General features: G+C 39.2%; 1 protein-coding gene across 1 annotated transcript; it reads right to left on the reverse strand.

The window, feature by feature from the left end:
• Positions 1 to 938: 938 nt before the first annotated feature.
• Positions 939 to 7,467, reverse strand: CA4 (carbonic anhydrase 4). Its single transcript, XM_050714821.1, has 8 exons — positions 7,416 to 7,467; positions 7,064 to 7,117; positions 6,113 to 6,283; positions 4,236 to 4,393; positions 3,429 to 3,521; positions 3,112 to 3,175; positions 2,430 to 2,593; positions 939 to 1,127 (listed from the first exon to the last, which is right to left on the reverse strand). Exons 1-8 carry the CDS (start codon positions 7,465 to 7,467, stop codon positions 939 to 941), a joined length of 945 nt encoding a protein of 314 aa, XP_050570778.1.
• Between the last annotated feature and the right edge of the window lie 11,387 nt (positions 7,468 to 18,854).

The following is an 18,854-nucleotide window of genomic DNA, read 5'->3' on the forward strand; positions in this document are numbered from 1 at the left end:
TTGTTATTCTAAAAAAAAAAAAATCATGTGGAAATATTCACAAATGTTCAAACTGAAATTTAAAAGCTTCTAAAATGTGATATTGGAAAGAGACTTTACTTGGGCTGTCCCATTTTGTTATGCAAATGAAAAATGTAAAGGAGCATCAAAGTCTCACACTTCAACCATGGCCCTTCTAAGAGAGAATTTGCACAGATGCGCAATTGGTGTATGCAGACGAGCTCCCCTTTTTCCTTCTGGCACATCATATCTTCCGTGGGCATCCTGAAATAGGATGCCGTACTAGGCTGAATAAATAGGCTGAGTAGGGAAATTGAACTCCAGAATCAGTAGGTTAGATACAAGGAATCCAGTATCCTTACCTAAGAATTAACTTTTACATATTCTGAGAGAAGAAGGTGGAAAAAATGTGGTAGTACAGATGAAATTTGTCACATCGCTAGATAGAATGACCCAAATGTTGTTCAATTATGTGAGCATTTTTATGCTCCGTATTGTACCTTCATATAGGACAATGTAGGCATGATAAGAATCACTCCAGATGTTTGTCTTCCTGACTTGCAGGGTTGAATGTAAACGTACTCCAGACAAAAACCTTCACAGGCACTTAAGAACAGATTCCTCCAGAAAGTCCTCCATAGAGCTTGTAAAGTGTCCTTCCAGTGTTGTGTTACAGGATATACAGAAGATAATCTATCCTAATGTTTTAAGTGTTTTTAAATTAGAATCTTCATAGTTTTATCTTATAGTTCCTTAGAATTCTTGTAATTTAGTGCAATGGATTTAATTTTTATGTAATAGCAGCAACAGGATTTGTTGGTTAGTGTATGGAGGAAAAAAAGGTAACATTCTGTATTCAGATATAATTCAGGAGTTGGCAGTTAAAGAGAAGACTTGATAGAAAAAACAACTGGCCAAAAAAAAAAAGCGAGAAGTGTTCACTGGAAAAGAGAGCTCAGGATGTACGTAAGGATCAGGACCAACATTAAAACCTTAGCAGGAGGCAGGAGGGTGCTGGCACTGGACCAATACACGGATCGTTCATTAAGAAACTGAGCAGGCCGAAAATTTTCAGCCATGTATGTTGAGTTCTTCCCATCAAAGTGAACTGTTGAGAACTGAGAAACCTGCAGACATTGAAAAAAAAAAATAGATTGTTAAATTATTTTCCTGTGAAACACTGGAAATTGTGGTATTTTGTAGCTTCGGTGCCTTACTCTGTGGCATTGTTTTGACCTGTATGGATGCATTAAATCTTGCAGGAAACATCATGATGGAGGCTACTGCCAGAAGCCACCAACGTCTTTTAACCTCGGAAATCACGTGGGCTTCCTTTCTGTGTGAGCTGAATGCTTTGTCCAGCTCAAGGACTTCATTAGAGCGGTCCTCCTGACGCACAGCCCTGTCCTTGTCCGTCACATCACAGAGACACAAAGTAAGAGGGCTAGGATTACGTGCCTCATTTCTTTCCTTGCTCCAAATTTCTAACTGCTTAGAAGTTGGCACGGAGTGAGCAGATGCTCCCTCCTGTGTACCATGTGGCTTAGCATTGTCTGGGGCTGAGCATTGCCCTTTGACTGAAGTGATTGTGAGTACACTGCAAATAAGGAACTAAAATAAAATTGCTGGCTCTTGCCCAAATAGTATTGCTCAGAATCCACTCCAGGACATCTTAATTGTTTAACTGTGTACTCTGTCAGCTGAACAATCTATATTTTAGAGGCAGTCGTGATTGTCTCCTGTTCCTCTTTGTAGGACAAAAATGGGTTGCGTAAAGCTGATGCTGATAGATTCAAAGTTCGGACTCTGAATTATTCTTTTCTGGTATCCTAATACTTATAAGACAAGAAAGGCAGTGAAATTTGGGGCAAGCAGATGAATACAGGGGAAGTGCTCTTGACGAAGCGCTGAACAAGGTGTTTACCTATGGGGTTATTTGGTTTTCTTTTCATGTCATCATTTCCCCTTCCTTCCCCTTTCCTGCCGTTTCCTGATTTAACAGGGTTATAAAGTGACGTTGTCGTAACTGGCACTAGAGAGTGTGTGGGTTTAGACTAATGCCAAGCGTATGTATGTTTGTCACAGCAACAAAGCGTTGGAAAAAGTTCTTCACTAAGGGGGTGGTTGGGCACTGGAACAGGCTCCCCAGGGCAGTGGTCACAGCACCAACCCTGCTGGAGTTTAAGAAGTGTTCGGACAGGGCTCTCAGACACAGGGGTTGATTTTTTGTTGGTCCTGCGTGGAGCAAGGAGTTGGACTCAGAGCCTTGTGGGTCCCTTCCAGCTCGGGATGTTCTGTTGGATTCTGTGCTGTGATTCTCTCAGCAGTGGAGCAGCTAACAGGTCTGTATTAAATCATGTGAGAGAGCAGGTAGGCCCAGGGTAAAATCACTGGAAGCAGATCTTTCAGAGTATCCCTCTGTGACTCACCTGGAAAATACTGAGTTCAACTGGCTTCTCAAACACTGTCCAGATGACACCCTCATGGCAGTCGGGAGTGGTGAGGGAGCCCTCATACCGATAGTACCTTCCAAGCTCATCTTCAGGTGGAATCAGGGAACTCAGTGGCAAAGGGTCCATCTGTGATGTTTTCCCTAGGCAAAGCATGCAGAAACGTTGCTTTTACCAAGTGCAGCTGAAGGTATTGTTCACGCTTGGCTTCAAATGTGACTGCAGTGAGCGACTATGTAAAGCCTCATCCCCTGCTCTCTTCCCGTGCTGACTGGGGCAGCCACGCTGCCTTGCTTGTGGAATCCCTGACTGCCAGCTGCAGGGTGGCACAGAGCACAGATTATGAACACCTCTTCTGTTAAAAACATTTTATCTTTGTTAAAATGTTCTTCTGCATATTTTTCTTCTCACTTTGCTTCCTTCTGCAGAAGAAGAAATGCTCATTGTGGTGCTTCAGTGTTCTTCATCTGCAAATAGGGAGAGCTACATTTCCTCCTGCCTGCAATGCTCTGAGTACCTGACAGACTAAACTTTATCCTTCAGCTTTGAATTTCCAGTGACAGTCTCTACTGCAATTAGAACAGGATTGGATGTTGAATTACTTTGTAGCGTGTGTGCTCGAAGTATATATACACTGTTTTTTGAACAGCCCATGTCTTACCTTTGTATTGAACATTATCTAATTCATTTATTAGAGTTGCGTAGTTTTTATTTTCTTCATCAACCTGAAATGGAAATATTTTTATTCCATACCCTGCACTTCTCAGCAACAGGTTATTTTAAATGAACTATGAATAAAACAGACGAGAACTACAGAGCTAACAGCAGCAAACAGAATGTAGGAAAAGATAAAGGAGCTAAGTGCGGCCAGTGCACTTCTGTAGAAGTGCGAAAGGTTTAGGAATAATGTAACATTGACACAACTCAGCCAACTTACCAGCACATTTGAGATAATGAATTTGAATTTTGGCCACCTACCTTTATAAAGAATGCTAACACGGCTATACCGTCTGAAATTTTCTTTGCATCCTCTATATCCAAAGCATCTTCTCTTATGTGGACAATATGAAGCTGTAACAAAATAGTCGAGGCCAATTATTTGTTATTTAAGTGTAGCCTGCCTGCTTCTCTGTACTTCTGCTGTAGTGGAACCGGAGCTGCTTTGTTGCCCGCAGGCTGGGGAGAGACAGTCCAAGGCTCTGAACCTGAGGCAGGAACTATGCAATAAATGGACTATCATTTGAAACTTCTTGTACCAAAATCAGTTTCCCCGCCTGTGTAGTAGAAGCCGAAGTGCTCTGTGCACTGCTGCAGCCCTCAGTTTTCAGCCTATGCAGTGGAACTGTTACATTTTTACTTGATGGTTTGACTGGGGAGTGGTGGTGGTGGTGGTCTCTCTACCGATCCATTCATAGCAGCACCAGCAACCTGTCTGAACTTGGAGAAAATATTTCTTTTCTCAGTTGTATAGGTCAATTCATGAGTACAGTCCCAGAAATGGATATATAGTCTGAATAAGCAGCATGAGAGAGTATTCCAGCTGTACAGACTTCAAAATATTCCCAAAGGCTATAAAATTGCAAATTTGTTATCTTTTCTGTGCCTTTGCTGTATAAACCCAGTAGGTTTTCCTTTGTGCTCTGATTAGTAAGCAATGTGTCATCAGTTCGTTATTTCCCTTCTTGGGCATTCATAGGAGAACCGGCCCATGCTTTTCTTCCTATAGTATCTTAAAAATACAGAGCTCTTGAGTTATGGCCCAAACCCACAGACAGTGCCACCTACCTCCATAGCTTGTTTTTCTCCATCTATGCTGTGCTCTGACCCGGGAAGGTAATGCAGCGTGTCTTGGACTCCCCAGTGGAAGTGAAATTCTATTGCTTTGTATTTTCTTCTCAGACCTCCACCTCCAATTTTAGGGGATGTGCCCAATGTTATTTTAACTGGAGAAAAGAAATAAATAGTTTAAAAAAACATATTCAAATAATACATTACTTGACTAAAGAGATGCATGTTCCTGTGATTCAAAATTATCCTGAAGTTCTGGCTTGGTTTTTCATGCCAAGTTTTCTAGAAGTTCCCCTCTACAGAAACTGAATTCTTAAAAAATGTTAGCTGAGATTAATTTGAGATGAAAAGGAGAAATATCACAGCCCACTTTCCAGTAATATGCAACAGCATTTGGGCATCCCTCATCTGCGGAACAGTACTTGGAGCTTCTGTTCCCTTTTCAACCTAGGATTTGCTCTGTGAATCTGGAGAGCTGGCTGACCCATGACTTCAGTTGCAGCTGTAAGAAAATACATTTGATGATCCTTGTTTCCTTTTGTAAAATGGAGGAAAAAGGCAGAGCATTGCTATAGCTTGGGAAGGTGTTTTTTTGTCTTTTATGTCTTTCTTTGCCAACAGCAAAATAAAATTTTCTTAGAAGAAGATATTTTCTATCTATAAACCACCATCACGTGTAAAGTACATTATATGCTTGAGACATCTGGGCTATGCTTAAAAATATGACTTAATAAGTTCTCTACATTAAGTCCAGTACTTTTTTTTTTTTTTTCCCTGCAGGGAAGGTTGTTTTGACCTGGATTAAAACCCTGGAGATTTCATTTTGGTTCTGAATTCCAAATGAGCTGGAAGCTTCTGTGTCACTTAGTTACTTGACTTTTTTATCTCTAAATGCATGTTAACATATCTTTGTTGGATTTGTTTATTGAGATTGTAAGACCTTTGAGACACTGACCTTTACTGTCTGCACATCAGTGAACATAATGATAATCTAATCTCACGTAGAGCTTCTAATTGCTGCTATAATTTAAGCAATATTGTTGTCAGTGTTCTTGTTGTAGCACAGGAATTGGTTGCACTTGGAAGAAATCTAAAAAAGCTGAGACGAAAACCTAGATCCTTTTGCGTGTTTTGAGAAGCTGAGAGTTCTGACCTATCTTTAAGAGTATAATTTTTTGTGTAAAAGACACTACTGTAAACAGTGACTGTGATAAACGGATTCTGAAACATCATTCTGTAATGCAAAAGTCATTAACCTGTATATAAGTGAAAAATCAGTCATGGACTTTTCTTGTGGTTTGTCAAAATACTGATGCTTTAAACTAGAATCTCCGGTTTTGAAAAATCTATTCAGCTGTCTCTGTCCCTACCTCTCAATTTTAAGTTACAAATATGTTTAGCACTTGCAACTTCCCATTTTAAGAATTTGGCAGTTGAAACAACACATCTAAGATTTTAATCATGCCTATAGATAACTCTTAAAAAAAGACAACCAGTGTTTTGCTGTATGTTGTTGTTGTTGTTGTTTTTAAAGTAATTTAGTGTAATATTGTTGAAGCATCATCATTAATAATGCCTCTAGCGAAGAAGAGGAAGTGAATCAGTGTTGAATGGGTTCACGGCTTTACTGCTCGCTGATTCACTGTAAATAGCTGATCAACAACCTCATGTTACATTACTTCTGCCTGTGAAGAAAACAGGTTGAAATCTATAAAGATTTCAGCGAGTTGTTTGAAATATAGGGATACTATCTTCTTTCTTTCTTTTAAATAGCAGTAGTGATATCTAACAACTTGCCGAAGACATGGAAGAAATGAACGGAAGGTTCAGAGTGAAGGTACAAGTCCTGTCATAATGTATTAGACAGTACTTGCCTGTATGTCCATTATTCTCGATGTTCCATTTTGAAGACCCCTTCACATCATAACCTTCAAAATTCAGTGGCGTCAGGCTCTTGTCATAAATGACATCTTTGGTGACAATATTGATAGGAGACTGATAGTTTCCTTTGCAGGTGACATCTACTACATGCCATTGTCGAGGATCTATTTAAATACAAAGAAAATGTTTTTTTTTGTAGACTGCAAATCCTTGATAAACCAAAACACCCAACAGATATTATATTCTTGCTTGGGAAAACGAAGATATCTTTGAAAGAAAGCTCTTTGGGTAGTGGGAATTTAATAAAGGAACTTTCTTAGCATAGAATTTATGTAGTTTTGAAAAATACTAGTATGCTTCAAGAATGTTCTTAGTAAGAAAATGTGCACATACAAGTGGCTGTAAAATAAAAAGTGAACTATCACTGAGGTTAGCTGGTTGATCAGAAACTATAATAAAAATAAAGGTAACAGTGATGATGGTTGTGGTCATGCTGGGAGTGAAATGCCATTTCCAGCACAGGCAGGTCCAGGGAGGGCTGGGCTGGACACAAGGATGACCAAGAGAGCAGGCAGCCTGTGTGGATACTGCTGGTAAAACAAAAAGTGCAGCTGTACGTAGAACATTACAGTTTTTCATAACTCTGTCCTTAAGAATTTAAACAGGTGTCTATATCCAACACGCTAGAATGATTATCTCTGGATTATATATTTCTAATTGCAACATCATCCTTCGCTGAAACAAAATGAGTAGAGCAAGCCCTGCCTCTTTCAAAATACCCCTCTTCAGATATTCTATTTAGCACTTCTGTTTACATATAGTACGATCGTGCAGCATTAAATGCTGAGTTGTATGCATTTTTGCATTATTGCTACAGAGTCCTTTTGCAAAACAGAAGAGTTCAAACACTAATGTGGTTACAGAAATAAATTGTTTATCAGTACCTTTACAGGTGGGCTGTTCATCCTTCTGTGACTGATAGCACCAGTGGTGTCCAACTGAAAAAAAAAAATCCAACATTCAAAATTAGATGAGTGAAAACTGTACAGATTGTCCCTCCAAAAAGCAGATGTGAAACAGATTCACAACTTGTGATCCTTAGGGAGTGATGAAGTTATGGTTGGCCATACAGTTTTGTCAACTTTTTAGTTTTCCCTGACCAATTTTATTAGGAAAAGAAGTCCCAGTCTCATCTCTTAAGCATAAAAATGACAATGGCTGGTAAGAGGTGAGTGCTTTGCTTGTAAATAAATCTTTAACATGTTGCTAGAGATTTCTTAGCAATATGGAGCTCACCATCCAGCGAGTCCAGCTGGTTTCTGATATCAAATACTGCAGAAGAGACCATAAAAATCCTGCAGCCAGCAGCTCTGTCCTCTTTTTAGATCTCCTTCTAGTCTTAAATGAATCACTTTACGCCTGTTGATACACCTTCCAAAAACTGTGCTAGCATGAAGTATAACTCTGGATGGGTTGTGGTTCTAAATAATTTGTTTTTGAAAACTTAGCTTCAGCAAATCCTTGAGGCAAAGGTTCCACAGCTGAATTTGTGTAGTGTTAAAAAAAAAATAATTCTTATCTGTACTTGCCATTGTTTCATTTACTTGGAAATTCACTTCTGTAAGATGACGTGTCTCACTGTTCCACAATTTTAAAGATAGCTCGTGCATTAAGAAGTTTTAAGAAACAAAGGGTCTCATTTTTCATAAGAAATGAGGAATCCTCATTCTAACACAGCTGTGATCCCCCACAGAGGGTTGCAGAATTTTTCAATAGAATATCTTAATCTCAATTTTTCATTGTCACCAGAAATGTGAAATTCAGAGGATAAGAGCTGATTTAAATGAACTTTGTTAATCTACTTGGGAAAGTAAGGACTGTTTTGTTTATAGCAGCATGTTTCAATGGTTATTTATGACAATAATACATTGTAAATGGATTTTAATGGGAATAGTTTTCTTTGCCTATTTAACTTTGATCAATAACAATTCAAAAGCTATAATAATCATGATTAATATTATAATTTCTGTTCATCTGCTATTAGTAAATGACATACAATTTGGTAAGTAGGCTAATCAATTTATAGGCATTGTTATGGAGTCCTACATGTCGTTAGACTGCTAATTACCGTAATCTGTGACCTTTTATAACACGTCTGCTAGAAGGCTCATACCTGCTTTTAAAACCTTATCTTCACATCAGTAGCATAGCAGTGCCATTCTCCTATTTAGTATTTAGAAAAATTATAAATAGAACCTTGATATGACATGTGGCTAGCAGTACTAACAAAGACAGAATCTTGGATGAGCATGTGGCAATGAATTTAATCTGGAAAAAATTATACTGTTTAAGTTCATCTCTCACAAAAATTAAATTTATGCTGAAAACTACAAATAATGTTGACGTTCTAGTTTAGCAAATGTTTAGTAATATCGGGAAGAGAAGTAAACAGAGCATACTGCTACATTCATACTGTAAGAACTGCATTGATTTCTGCATCGTCGTTCCATTAATATTTTGTAATTATCAAAAAATTGGTTTCAGCAAAGTTTTGTGGTTTTTTTTTGAGACACTTCTAAACATATAAAAAGCTTAACTTTAAATCTGTCATTTCTAAAATTGATTGTTGCATTTTTTCAGGCCTGTGTACACAAGCCCGTGGCCAAACCTTCAGTGGCACAGAGTGATTTCTTATCTTCGCTGGGAAACAGTAAAACCACAAGTTCCAAGCGCAGAGTGTCACCCAGTGCCTTAACCGATATTTTAATCAATAAATGCCTAGCAAATACTGAGTAAGCCAATCTTCACAATGCTTGATTAGATTTCGTAAGTGTTAGTGTTTGCATAGATGAATGACTGGAAACAAGTTTATGAACACTGCTTTAGCCCAGTGGCTAGACTGTTAAAGCATATGCATACGCTTCAATATATGTATATTCATAAGCTTTAACAGTCTCTGCACCAGCACCCTGTGATCAGGAGTGGGCTTTCTTTGCAACTTACATGTGTGTGAACCTTCAGGGGTAAAAACACTGAACTGTGGAAATGACCTGGTTGCAAATGTTCAAAGATGGTAGCATTTATGCAGCACGAGAAGTTAACCACCTGCGAAGATTTTGCCTCAGACTCTTTGGGATGTGAGTTAGACCAGAGAAGAAAGCTGCGAGGTGAGAAATCAAGGTCATTTGAGGTATTCCGACCTGTTTACTGTAAATCTCAGAACAAGGTTTACTGTTCTGGGATTGTATACTACCTTGTACAATGAATTAGACATCAAAGCACTACTGCAAATTAAATTTTACGGTCAATATGATTCACAATTAGGAGTAAGTGCAGCAAGTACAGTGTTCACTGGGTGCAAGGCTGTGAAGCTTTTAGACTGTGAGTGTGGAAGCATGAAAATCAAAGACCAAGGGAAGCACTGAGTGAAGATAACTGTCATCGAGTGGTAGTGTCAGTGGTCCTGATACAGTGCCTCCGTAGCAGAGGAGTGAAATGGGAGTAGGTTATGGAGCCTTTCATTGCTGAGTCTGAGTCCAACCCTTCTCGAGGAAAGCAACCACAGAACTGATTGCCAGTTGGTAGGTGTTTGACAGATTCGACATCCTACACCAAATAAACAGTGTCTAATTTTTGCAGATTTTTTGCAAAACTCATGGTGTCTACAAACTAATAAAGAAATAGTGGCTTTCTGTCAAGTAGTTATCATAGCTGTGGTTTAGAAAGCTGGATGGTATCAGCGAAATAGAATAGGACATAAATTCAACAATCCTTAAAAAAGAAGTCCTTAAAGCTGTTAAAACTTAATAAGTCAATTAAACATTGCAGAATTCCAGAGCAAATAATGAATTAATGTTTATTGTAAATGAGACTTTTTTGGGTGGTGGTAGTGTAACGTTAGAGAACAGGATGTTTGTGTAGATATGGCTGCGGAAAAACCAAACTGCCATACCCTATGTCACTTACAAGGAAAATTTGTATTTGTATTTTGTTTGACTCAGGTGTGATTCCTCCCTATGTATATTGACCTTGCATTTACAATGGTCCTTTTTTTCCCCTGGACTTCATTTCTGAAGCAAGTAGGAAAGATACTTGTCACATCCAGTCAGTTGTCTGTGCTCTGAGGTATGATTATGCCCTAAGGTATGTTGTCTAGTCTAGTTTTAATTGTCTAAGTGGCTCCTGCCACTTCCCGCAGGAGACTTTTCCACAGTCTATTAGACTTCACTGTCAGGAAATGTTTCCTGTTTTATAGCTTACATTTTCCACTTGCTTATCTGCATCCCATCACTCCTAGAAATATCACTGAACCACCCTAAACAATTCTTTTCCCTCCCTGGTGTTTACAGCATTCAGATAGTTCCTTCATAATCTGTAATTCCTGTTCTTGCTTCATCCATCCTTTGTCCCGTCTCATGACAACCTCCCCTTCACCTTCCTACTGCAAAGTCTTTCTTTCCCTTCTCTTTCTCTGAAGGTCCTTTCTTGCATTCCTCTGACCCCCTCCTCTTTCGGTCAAATCTCAGCCCTCCTATTTCTTTCATGTTGTTTATTTTAGTGCCAAGAAGCATGCAGCTGAATGTTGTTCTTTTGTTGTCTGTTTTGTTTTGTGGGTTTCATTTGTGTTTTTGCAGTTGAGTGCTGAAACCATTGCTCTGATATCAGCTGCCCTGGAGGTTGTTATAGCTTACTCTCACAGATTTTATTAGCTTGTGAATGAAGCCATGAGCATCCATACTTTACTTGGGACAGTATTCAGTACAAGCCAGGATTTCCAAAAGCTCCTTTGCTTAGGTAGGGACTTTGTTGTTGTTGTCACCAGTGGAAGTAATAAAATTCAGTACACGTACTACACATTCAGTATACAAAATACTCCTAGACTTAAAATTGCTATGTTATCATCCATATCTGAGTCTTGTACTGTATTATGGATTTTTTAAGTCACATAATAAGTGGCTGGGCTTTAATTTAGAGCAGGGCTGAACTGGGCTGAAGGCCTCCTCTTCCTTCACAAAGTTCAAGACAGTTAAATTTAGGGAGTCTCTGTTGGCAAGTGAGCAGTCCTACTTATCTCTGCTTCTTCCTTGTCAAATTTACAACTGGTTTCCTGACCAAAGCTGTTTCTTGGCACCAGAACAGCTGCAAAACAATACAATTACGTATTGTTTTCATTTTATTGTAAATGTTTTCAATTGTTTTAGCTATCAAGCCTAGCTGGGAAGCCTGGGGGAAAAATTCCTTCAGTTGAGATCTCCCTCTTCTGTTCACTTACGCAGCTGGATGGAGGACAGTGCTTCTGGCTGGACGCCAGGGTGTTAGCAGTTTGCTAATGTGCTATTGTGTGATCTAGGAAAAGACCCTTAAGCTCTTTGGACAGCGGTCAGATTGCCTGAATTCCGTAAAAGTTCCTAAATCTACTTTGTCCTACTTGTCCCCTGCTTACTGCCCTACTTGGACCTGCTGAGCCGCTGCTTGGAAGCCCGTGTGTCCCAGGCGGTGAGACAGGTGGTGCTCAGCAGAGCTGAAATTCACCCTTCTAATGTGTCCATCTCCAGAAGAGTTACTAAAACAGTTTTTGACCTTCTGAATAAAGTGCTTGGAAATCTAACAATTTTATATACTGACTGTTCGCTGTTTCTGTTAAACATATTTAATCTCTTGAAGTGTGGATAACCTCTATGCCACCAGTAATAGCCAAAGTACTGAGACAGTAAGAACGTCCTCTGTTGCTCTTCAGGTAAAATCTCTCTCTTTCACTGACTGACTCCTTTGTTTGCCTCTTCAGATCGCATCACGCTCTTTCAGCCACATCCTCTCTGACAATTCCTTGTTTTCTGAGACACACAGCTGATAATGCTCCCACTGCTCTCCTGCTTCTCAGAAAGCCGAGGCTGCCCTGAATGTCAGAGTTCTCATTACTGCTCTCTTGTCCACCTGATCCAAACTCATCCCTAAAGCCTGCTGTAAACACCGGCGTTGCAGTGGAGGGCAGGCGGGCCTTTTCTATGAAATTACAAACGCTAGTTTTGCATGCAGTGTATTTTTAGCTTTGGTTTGTGTTGGGCTAGTTCTATTTTTAGCTGGCTTTGTGAAGCTTATTATCTTTAGTACAAAAGACCGAGCAACTTAAGAGCAAGTGGAATCTAAGTCTGTCTTCCTAATTAATGAGGTTGCTGAACACAAACTAAACATATATACGTCCGTCTATTTATACATTTTTAAGTATTACACATCCTTAGGAAGTGCCGGTCAACCACTTTGACAGGCAAAATCAGTTCCAAATGTTTATCTTTAGGTACATGTATCTCTAAACTTGTAAAAACAAATGTTTGTGATCTATTCACTTTTGCCTGGAAATTTTATCTATATTTTATAGAGACATATTTTATATTTTATCTATATATAAGCTATATGTATGTGCCTTCCAATCCATTGCAGGGACTTAGTCTTGAAGATAAACTTTATTGTAATAATGGAGCATTACATGTAACTACATCTGTTTTGTGCATGGTGTTTATAATTTGCACATTTATACATAAATCACATGCTCAATGAGGTCTTAGTCTGTTACACACACAAGCTAAAGGAAGAATCTAAAGAGCCTGAGAGGATTCTAGATTTGCTCAATAAACACTTGCAAATTACTTCCTTTGTGTCAAAGAGCGAGGAAAATAATTTCAGCCGTGACCTGTGATACTGTCATAGCCTCTGTCATATATATGTGTCCTCATAAATTTGCTGTATCAAATAAGGAAGCTGGCTTTTAACAAGAATAGTGTCCAGGGCTAAGGTGAACTGCTTCCGTGGGTATTTGTTTTGCCACAGAGGCAGTGTCAAACAAAATTCAAGAAATCCCTTTTTAAATATTGTAAAAAATTAATTCAAACAAATTACTTTCTGGCTTTACTGTTCTTGTTGTAGTTGCAGTCTTCTCGTCTCGTTGTAGTCTTCTATACTGGGTTTATGATGACTGATCTTATGGCTAGAAAAGTGCCTAGTAATCTAATACCAGGCCATTTGATACATTCTGCGTCTTATTAACAAAGCATCTCTTGCAATACCACAAACAGGGGAAAAAAAACATACCTGCATGGAGACAGACACCTAGCTGAGAACCTGGACCTCGCAGCTTGCCTTGGAGGCTAAAAGGTTTGTACTGGTTACCTGGACAGCTAAGAGGAAGGTACCTCACAGCAGTCCCTGTCTCTGGAAATGCTTGTCTGCTTCCAGTTTTCAAAATCTAAATGTAAGGTCTATGAGAAGCCATGATTCCAGTTTTAAGTATCACTGCACAACCTGCATCATATAAAGGATATTCCAATTCTTATGCTGGTATCTTTTGCTGTAGGAGAAAGAAGAATAATTTGTAAGCTGAGGTAATGTCACTTGCCACCTGTGAATGGCTCCTATGAATGGCTTCTACCATGTTCCTTTCCTTCCCATGGAACTGAAGTGAAGAGCAGCAGGAAGGCACCCTGGCTTGAATGCTGGAGAAGGACAAGGTGATGCAGCACATTGCAGTTCTGCGTGAGGATCAGCTAAATAGTGAGTTAATACAAACGGTGACAATGTGGCATACTCACCCTGGTCAGGCTGATCCTTAAATTGAACATTAATTATGTGCCTGGGTCCACTTTGTATATAGAAAATTGCCTGTTCATTGCGTATTACCAGAACCAGACTGCAAACTAGTGAACAGTGTTATTTGGACTTGTAGCTGTGATGCCCTTTGAAGCATCAACCTAGTAGAAAGTCTGGATGCTCAAGAACTCCAGCTCCTACTGACTTATGCACAACACAAATATAACAAAGCAGGATTTGTGTCATGTGGGGTATCAGTCATTCATTGCTACTTGCTATATGCAGTCACTCCTCAGCGGTTCAAGCAGTCATGCATGGGTCAGCTTTTGTTTTCATATGCAGTGGAGACAGCAGAGGTGATCTTATATACTTGCATGTGTAATTCTTTAAAAGGAAGTCAGGATCTGCAGATTGATTTAAATTACAGCAAGGTATGACTGCACAGTACACACTCTTGAATAACTTCACACGTAGACTACAGTGAAGAGAATCAAAGCATTCCTGTTCTAACACAAATTTGTGCAATGCAGATATATCTGCGTGCCATACCTGGCTGGCTACAGAAATGTAAAAAGTTAAAAATATTTCAAGGTTTATTCCATATATGGCTTTAATGCTGTCTTGTAGCTCCCTTTCAGGAGTCTTCCAGTAATATGCAATGTTGCTTCTTTGCCCACTGAGCTTAGTTACCTGTCTCCCTAAAATCTAACAGGCTGTTACAGCCAGTTAAGAGCTGTTTTCTTTCTCATATGCTGCTCTGCCACAAATGCTTTTCTGTCTTTCGCTGAATTTTAATGTCAAAGAGAGAATAAGAATGAAATTGCTGCAGTGCTATACCCCTTTGTGCCTTTATCATAAGCTATGGAAGGAAATAAGTGTACTCTGAGATTACCGGATTTGCATCCTTAGATATCCTGGTCACACAGTTCACGTCCATTCTTCTCTCATCCATAAAACCCCTCCAATTATAAGCCACATATAACAGTGAGTATGGCAGCGGATGATCTTACCTGAAGCTACACCTCTGTTGACCATAACAGTCCCTCTTACAGAGCTCATCTGCTAAAATTTAATTCCAGGTTTCACGTTTAATGGGAAAGTTTGTTAGTAAATATTTTTCAGTTTTGAAGATAGTGAGCACAATGTGCTGTTACTGGTTCAGCACAAATGATAGAGCTAGAAAACTCTCTGCCATCTGAAGCCTGCCTGTGCAGGTTTTTTTGTAGCTATGTGGAGAGAGGAGAGCAGAGAGCAGTATTAGTGGGCATCTTTTGCTCTCAGTGCACGCTCAGCAACTTGCTAAATGTGACCTCTTGTTTCTTCTTGCATACAGTGGATCTGATGACAATGGCATACACTGATATGCATGGATAAGAGCAGGCAGACACAGATAAGGCTTTAAATCTGTTTGTGAAGTTTGAAAAAGTCCAAGGAAGAAAGAGAAGGAAGCCCTAAGCGATATATCCTGCATAACAGTCATAAGTTGAGATCAAAAGTCAATCTGTACTGAGATAGAAAGGTGACTAATTTGAGATAATGCCATGCTCCATTCCATTCCCATTAGAGCAGGTTATTTTTCAGTAATGCATGGAGCTGGCTGTAACTCCACAAAAAAACTTCTAGACAGAAGTGTGTTACTGTCCTCTGCAATTGGTGTTCTCTGGATGGCACTAGACTGAACTTACCATTAATAAAACGTCTCTCAGAAGGTTTGGGATGATCCTATTGGAACACTGCGGACATTTCGCCTCACTACTGCCTGTCTAATAGCAGTTCCAGAGGGTCACTGATCTCTCAAAGGAATCAAGCAGGCATCTGAGGTGCATCGATGCCCTGTTAATGGAACATGCTGAGATCCATATAAATCAGCGGATGAGATGCTGAACAGAGCTTCAAGACAGACAGTCTCTCTTCATGCTGCTGGCTGGTCTCGGGGCAGGTGGCTGCACCAATGCTCTTGTTTCCATTTGGTAGCCTAGGGATAATGAGGCTTGCTTCTTTATAAAGCCCTGTAAGGACTATTAGTAATAATTTTTAAAAATAGGTGCTGTGGTACTAAGACAGGTCCAGGCTGAAAGCAACTTAAAAGACTAGCAAGTATCTATATTGACTATCTAAGTGTAGTGAATTGTCAGGCTAGTCAGAGCAGAAAAAGCGGGCATGGTGCAGATATGTTAAATGAGCTGGTAAGTGGGTATCACTCGAAGTAGTTCTGAAAAGTGGCAAGATAGAAATGAAGTAAATTTTTCCTTTTTATAGAAAAACAGATACTTAGAATAATTTGGGCTGATGCTCAAAAGTCATGGTTTCTTAAAATGTCTAGCCTTTGACTTAGTATAATGTATCCTGTAAAGCTTCTGCGTTGGGAAAAGGTTTGAAAAGGAAGGTGGGAGGAGAGCAAGTTTCTGGAGTATTAATGACTGTGCCATTTGCCTCTATACTTAGGGAAGAAAGTGATCATGGTTAGAAAAAAAATCAATAAAAAATATTACATGCATGCCCTGTATTACTACTTCTGTTAAAACACTAATTACTAACGAATTACTAACGCTGATTTAATAAAACCTATGTGGGTTTTCTAAGTGGTCTTTTAGGATCCTGTAATAAATGCCTTAACAGAGCGGTAAATTTAGCTAAGTATTAATTAATCAGTAATCATTTTCTATCAAGCAAGCAATAGTTGTAGACTTTGGAAGAGCAAAGGTTCTTTGTGTTTGTGTGTACCTGTACCACATGTGGGAAGCCTCCAGAGACAGAACACCTAAAACACACGGACTAAAGAAGAGGGGGATATTTGAACTGTAAGGTATGAATCTGGAAAAGGCAAGTTACCGAGTCATGGATGTGGAGGATTAGTTAAGAACAGAGAAATAAAATGAGGGAAACACCCCTCTTACCCCAGTGCTTATGCAATGTTCAAGGCACTTTCTGAGCACCTCAAACCTCTGTTACTTAAAGTCTGGCAGCTGAATCTAGAGCTGCCTTAAAACCATGTCCCTTTAACAGGCTCTTGGTGCAGTGCTTCCCTCTGATACCTCTGATAATATTGTATCTCTTTTTTTCCCTTAATGCAGTCTAGTCTATTTTAGTGCAAACAATAGACCCTTCATCACCATTAAGGACTGCAGTGTTTATTTTTAATTTTGAGACTGTGTGCTAATATTCACATAGGAAAGACTATTCAATGTTATAATATTGCTGATTTGATAGAAGCATAAAAATACCTTCTGTGTTTTTCAATACTAATTATTGATTGTGATTTAATCTAGTCATCATAAGTGCGTACTGCACTTATGTACATAGTGCACAGAGTGCAAAAATAGATGGATCTGCTGGGCTAATGCAGCAAAAGACATACTGTTCTTTCTCCCTCAGTAGGCAACTATGAGAATTTAATCTTACAAATGGCAAAGCAATGAGTAGAAATCTAAAACAAGCTATTTGAAATTTTAAGAAGTTTTTGGACAAAAAAAAAATATTTTACTTGTTAATGTTTTGAATTTACATATATAAGTAACCACAGAGATCAAGTCAAACCCCATTGATTTTTATTGGACAAGTAAAGCAACTAGAATCTCTAAAGGTGAAAAAAAAAAACATTCATTCATGAGAGAAATCTATATTTGATATTTTCCCACAAATGAGAAAGGCAGAGAAACAAATAAAACATTCATTTTTCATATAGAAGGACTAGAGAGTTTGCCCTGTAGGCACTGACACTCAGAAATAAATCATAAATAAGAGTAACCTTGTTATATGGGGTTAGAAAGAACAGGCAAGGACTTACCTACTGCCTCTGTCTTGAGAATGTGCACAGAGAATAGAACAAGGAACAGCAATTCCATTATCTATTTTAAATAGGCTCAGTGTTAAAACAAGAATTGATTAGACTTCTTAGTATGTGATCATATTTCTGCTCTCAGTTTTATACTGGAGTAAGTAGTCCTGGACAGACCTGAAAGCCATAGCCAGGAAGGTGAACTCCTCCCCTTTGTAATTTCTCCAGATTTACCCTACTCCTGATTTGCCTAAATTTATTCACTTCTCCAAAATGAATGGCAAAAGGGATGGGGTTTTCTAGCACTGAACAACTATCCTGTAATAAATAGCTAATACTTTGCAACCTATGCACATCTAGAAACCTTTTAGTAAAATGTTCCATTTTTATTTACTGGCAGCTTTTTCTCTTTCAGCCCACATGACTTTGTGAATTTATACATTCAGGTTAGCATTTTGTTTCAAAAAAAGCCTATGAAACAAACAAACAAATAAAAAATCCTCCCTCCCCCTGCAAAACCCTGCCCAGCAACCCTCCAAGCCCAGATTGGTGAGACTGAAAAATGGGATTTCTGCGTGCAGTAACAGGAAAGGTTTATTGGGTGGCATGCCAGCACTTTACTTACATATGACTTTGCACTTAGTGAATTAACTGAGATTGCTCTCTTTCTCTCTTTCTCTCTTTCTCTCTTTCTCTCTTTCTCTCTCTCTCTCTTTCTCTCTTTCTCTCTCTCTCTCTCTCTCTCTCTCTTTCTCTTCTCTTCTCTTCTCTTCTCTTCTCTTCTCTTCTCTTCTCTTCTCTTCTCTTCTCTTCTCTTCTCTTCTCTTCTCTTCTATTTTCTCTTCTCTTTTTTTCCCTTTGAGCACTTTTTCTTGACTTTCCTGATTTGGGTACTACAGTATAAGGTACAGATACTTTTTTTTTCTGTCCCCTTTTCCTATCTGAACACTTTAATTCCACATGCCTGATTCACTGCAATTCAGGCTTTATGTTCAACAAACAAAGGTGTGCACAGAAAAGTGCTATGGCTGCTTTTTGTTCTACAGTTTCTGTTATACACACATTTTCTATTTTTCATTCAGGGCTGGATTTTGATACAGCTGAGGAGGAAGTACAACTTCTCCCCTTCCCCCAGATACTTCTCTGTCCGTGGGCATACAACCCAAATCCTGCACTGGGTGCAAGAGGAGCAGGCTGCTTGACCCAGTGCCCCCACATGAAGGGGTGCAAATGTTGTGGAGTGGCATTGTGTTGGCTGCACTGAGCAAGCCTGATCATCCACCAAAGCCTGGTCTCTGCAGAGGGCTGAAGTTAAAAAGGAGCCTGATAAATGCTCATGCCTTTACCAACAGTTGCAGGCTCCCAGGTGAAGGGTA

The sequence above is a fragment of the Cygnus atratus genome, chromosome 20 (genome assembly GCF_013377495.2).
Source record: "Cygnus atratus isolate AKBS03 ecotype Queensland, Australia chromosome 20, CAtr_DNAZoo_HiC_assembly, whole genome shotgun sequence".
In the NCBI taxonomy this organism is placed as follows: domain Eukaryota; kingdom Metazoa; phylum Chordata; class Aves; order Anseriformes; family Anatidae; genus Cygnus; species Cygnus atratus.

Excerpts from the sequence above, each read along its gene's own strand:
- CA4 (XM_050714821.1), bottom strand. The coding sequence starts at position 7,467 with ATGGTCTCTTCTGCAGTATTTGATATCAGAAACCAGCTGGACTCGCTG. Across the intron at positions 6,284-7,063 it reads TGAACAGCCCACCTGTAAAG|ATCCTCGACAATGGCATGTA; the intron begins GTACTGATAAAC and ends GTATTTAAATAG. Across the intron at positions 2,594-3,111 it reads AGATAATGTTCAATACAAAG|GGAAAACATCACAGATGGAC; the intron begins GTAAGACATGGG and ends TGCTTTGCCTAG.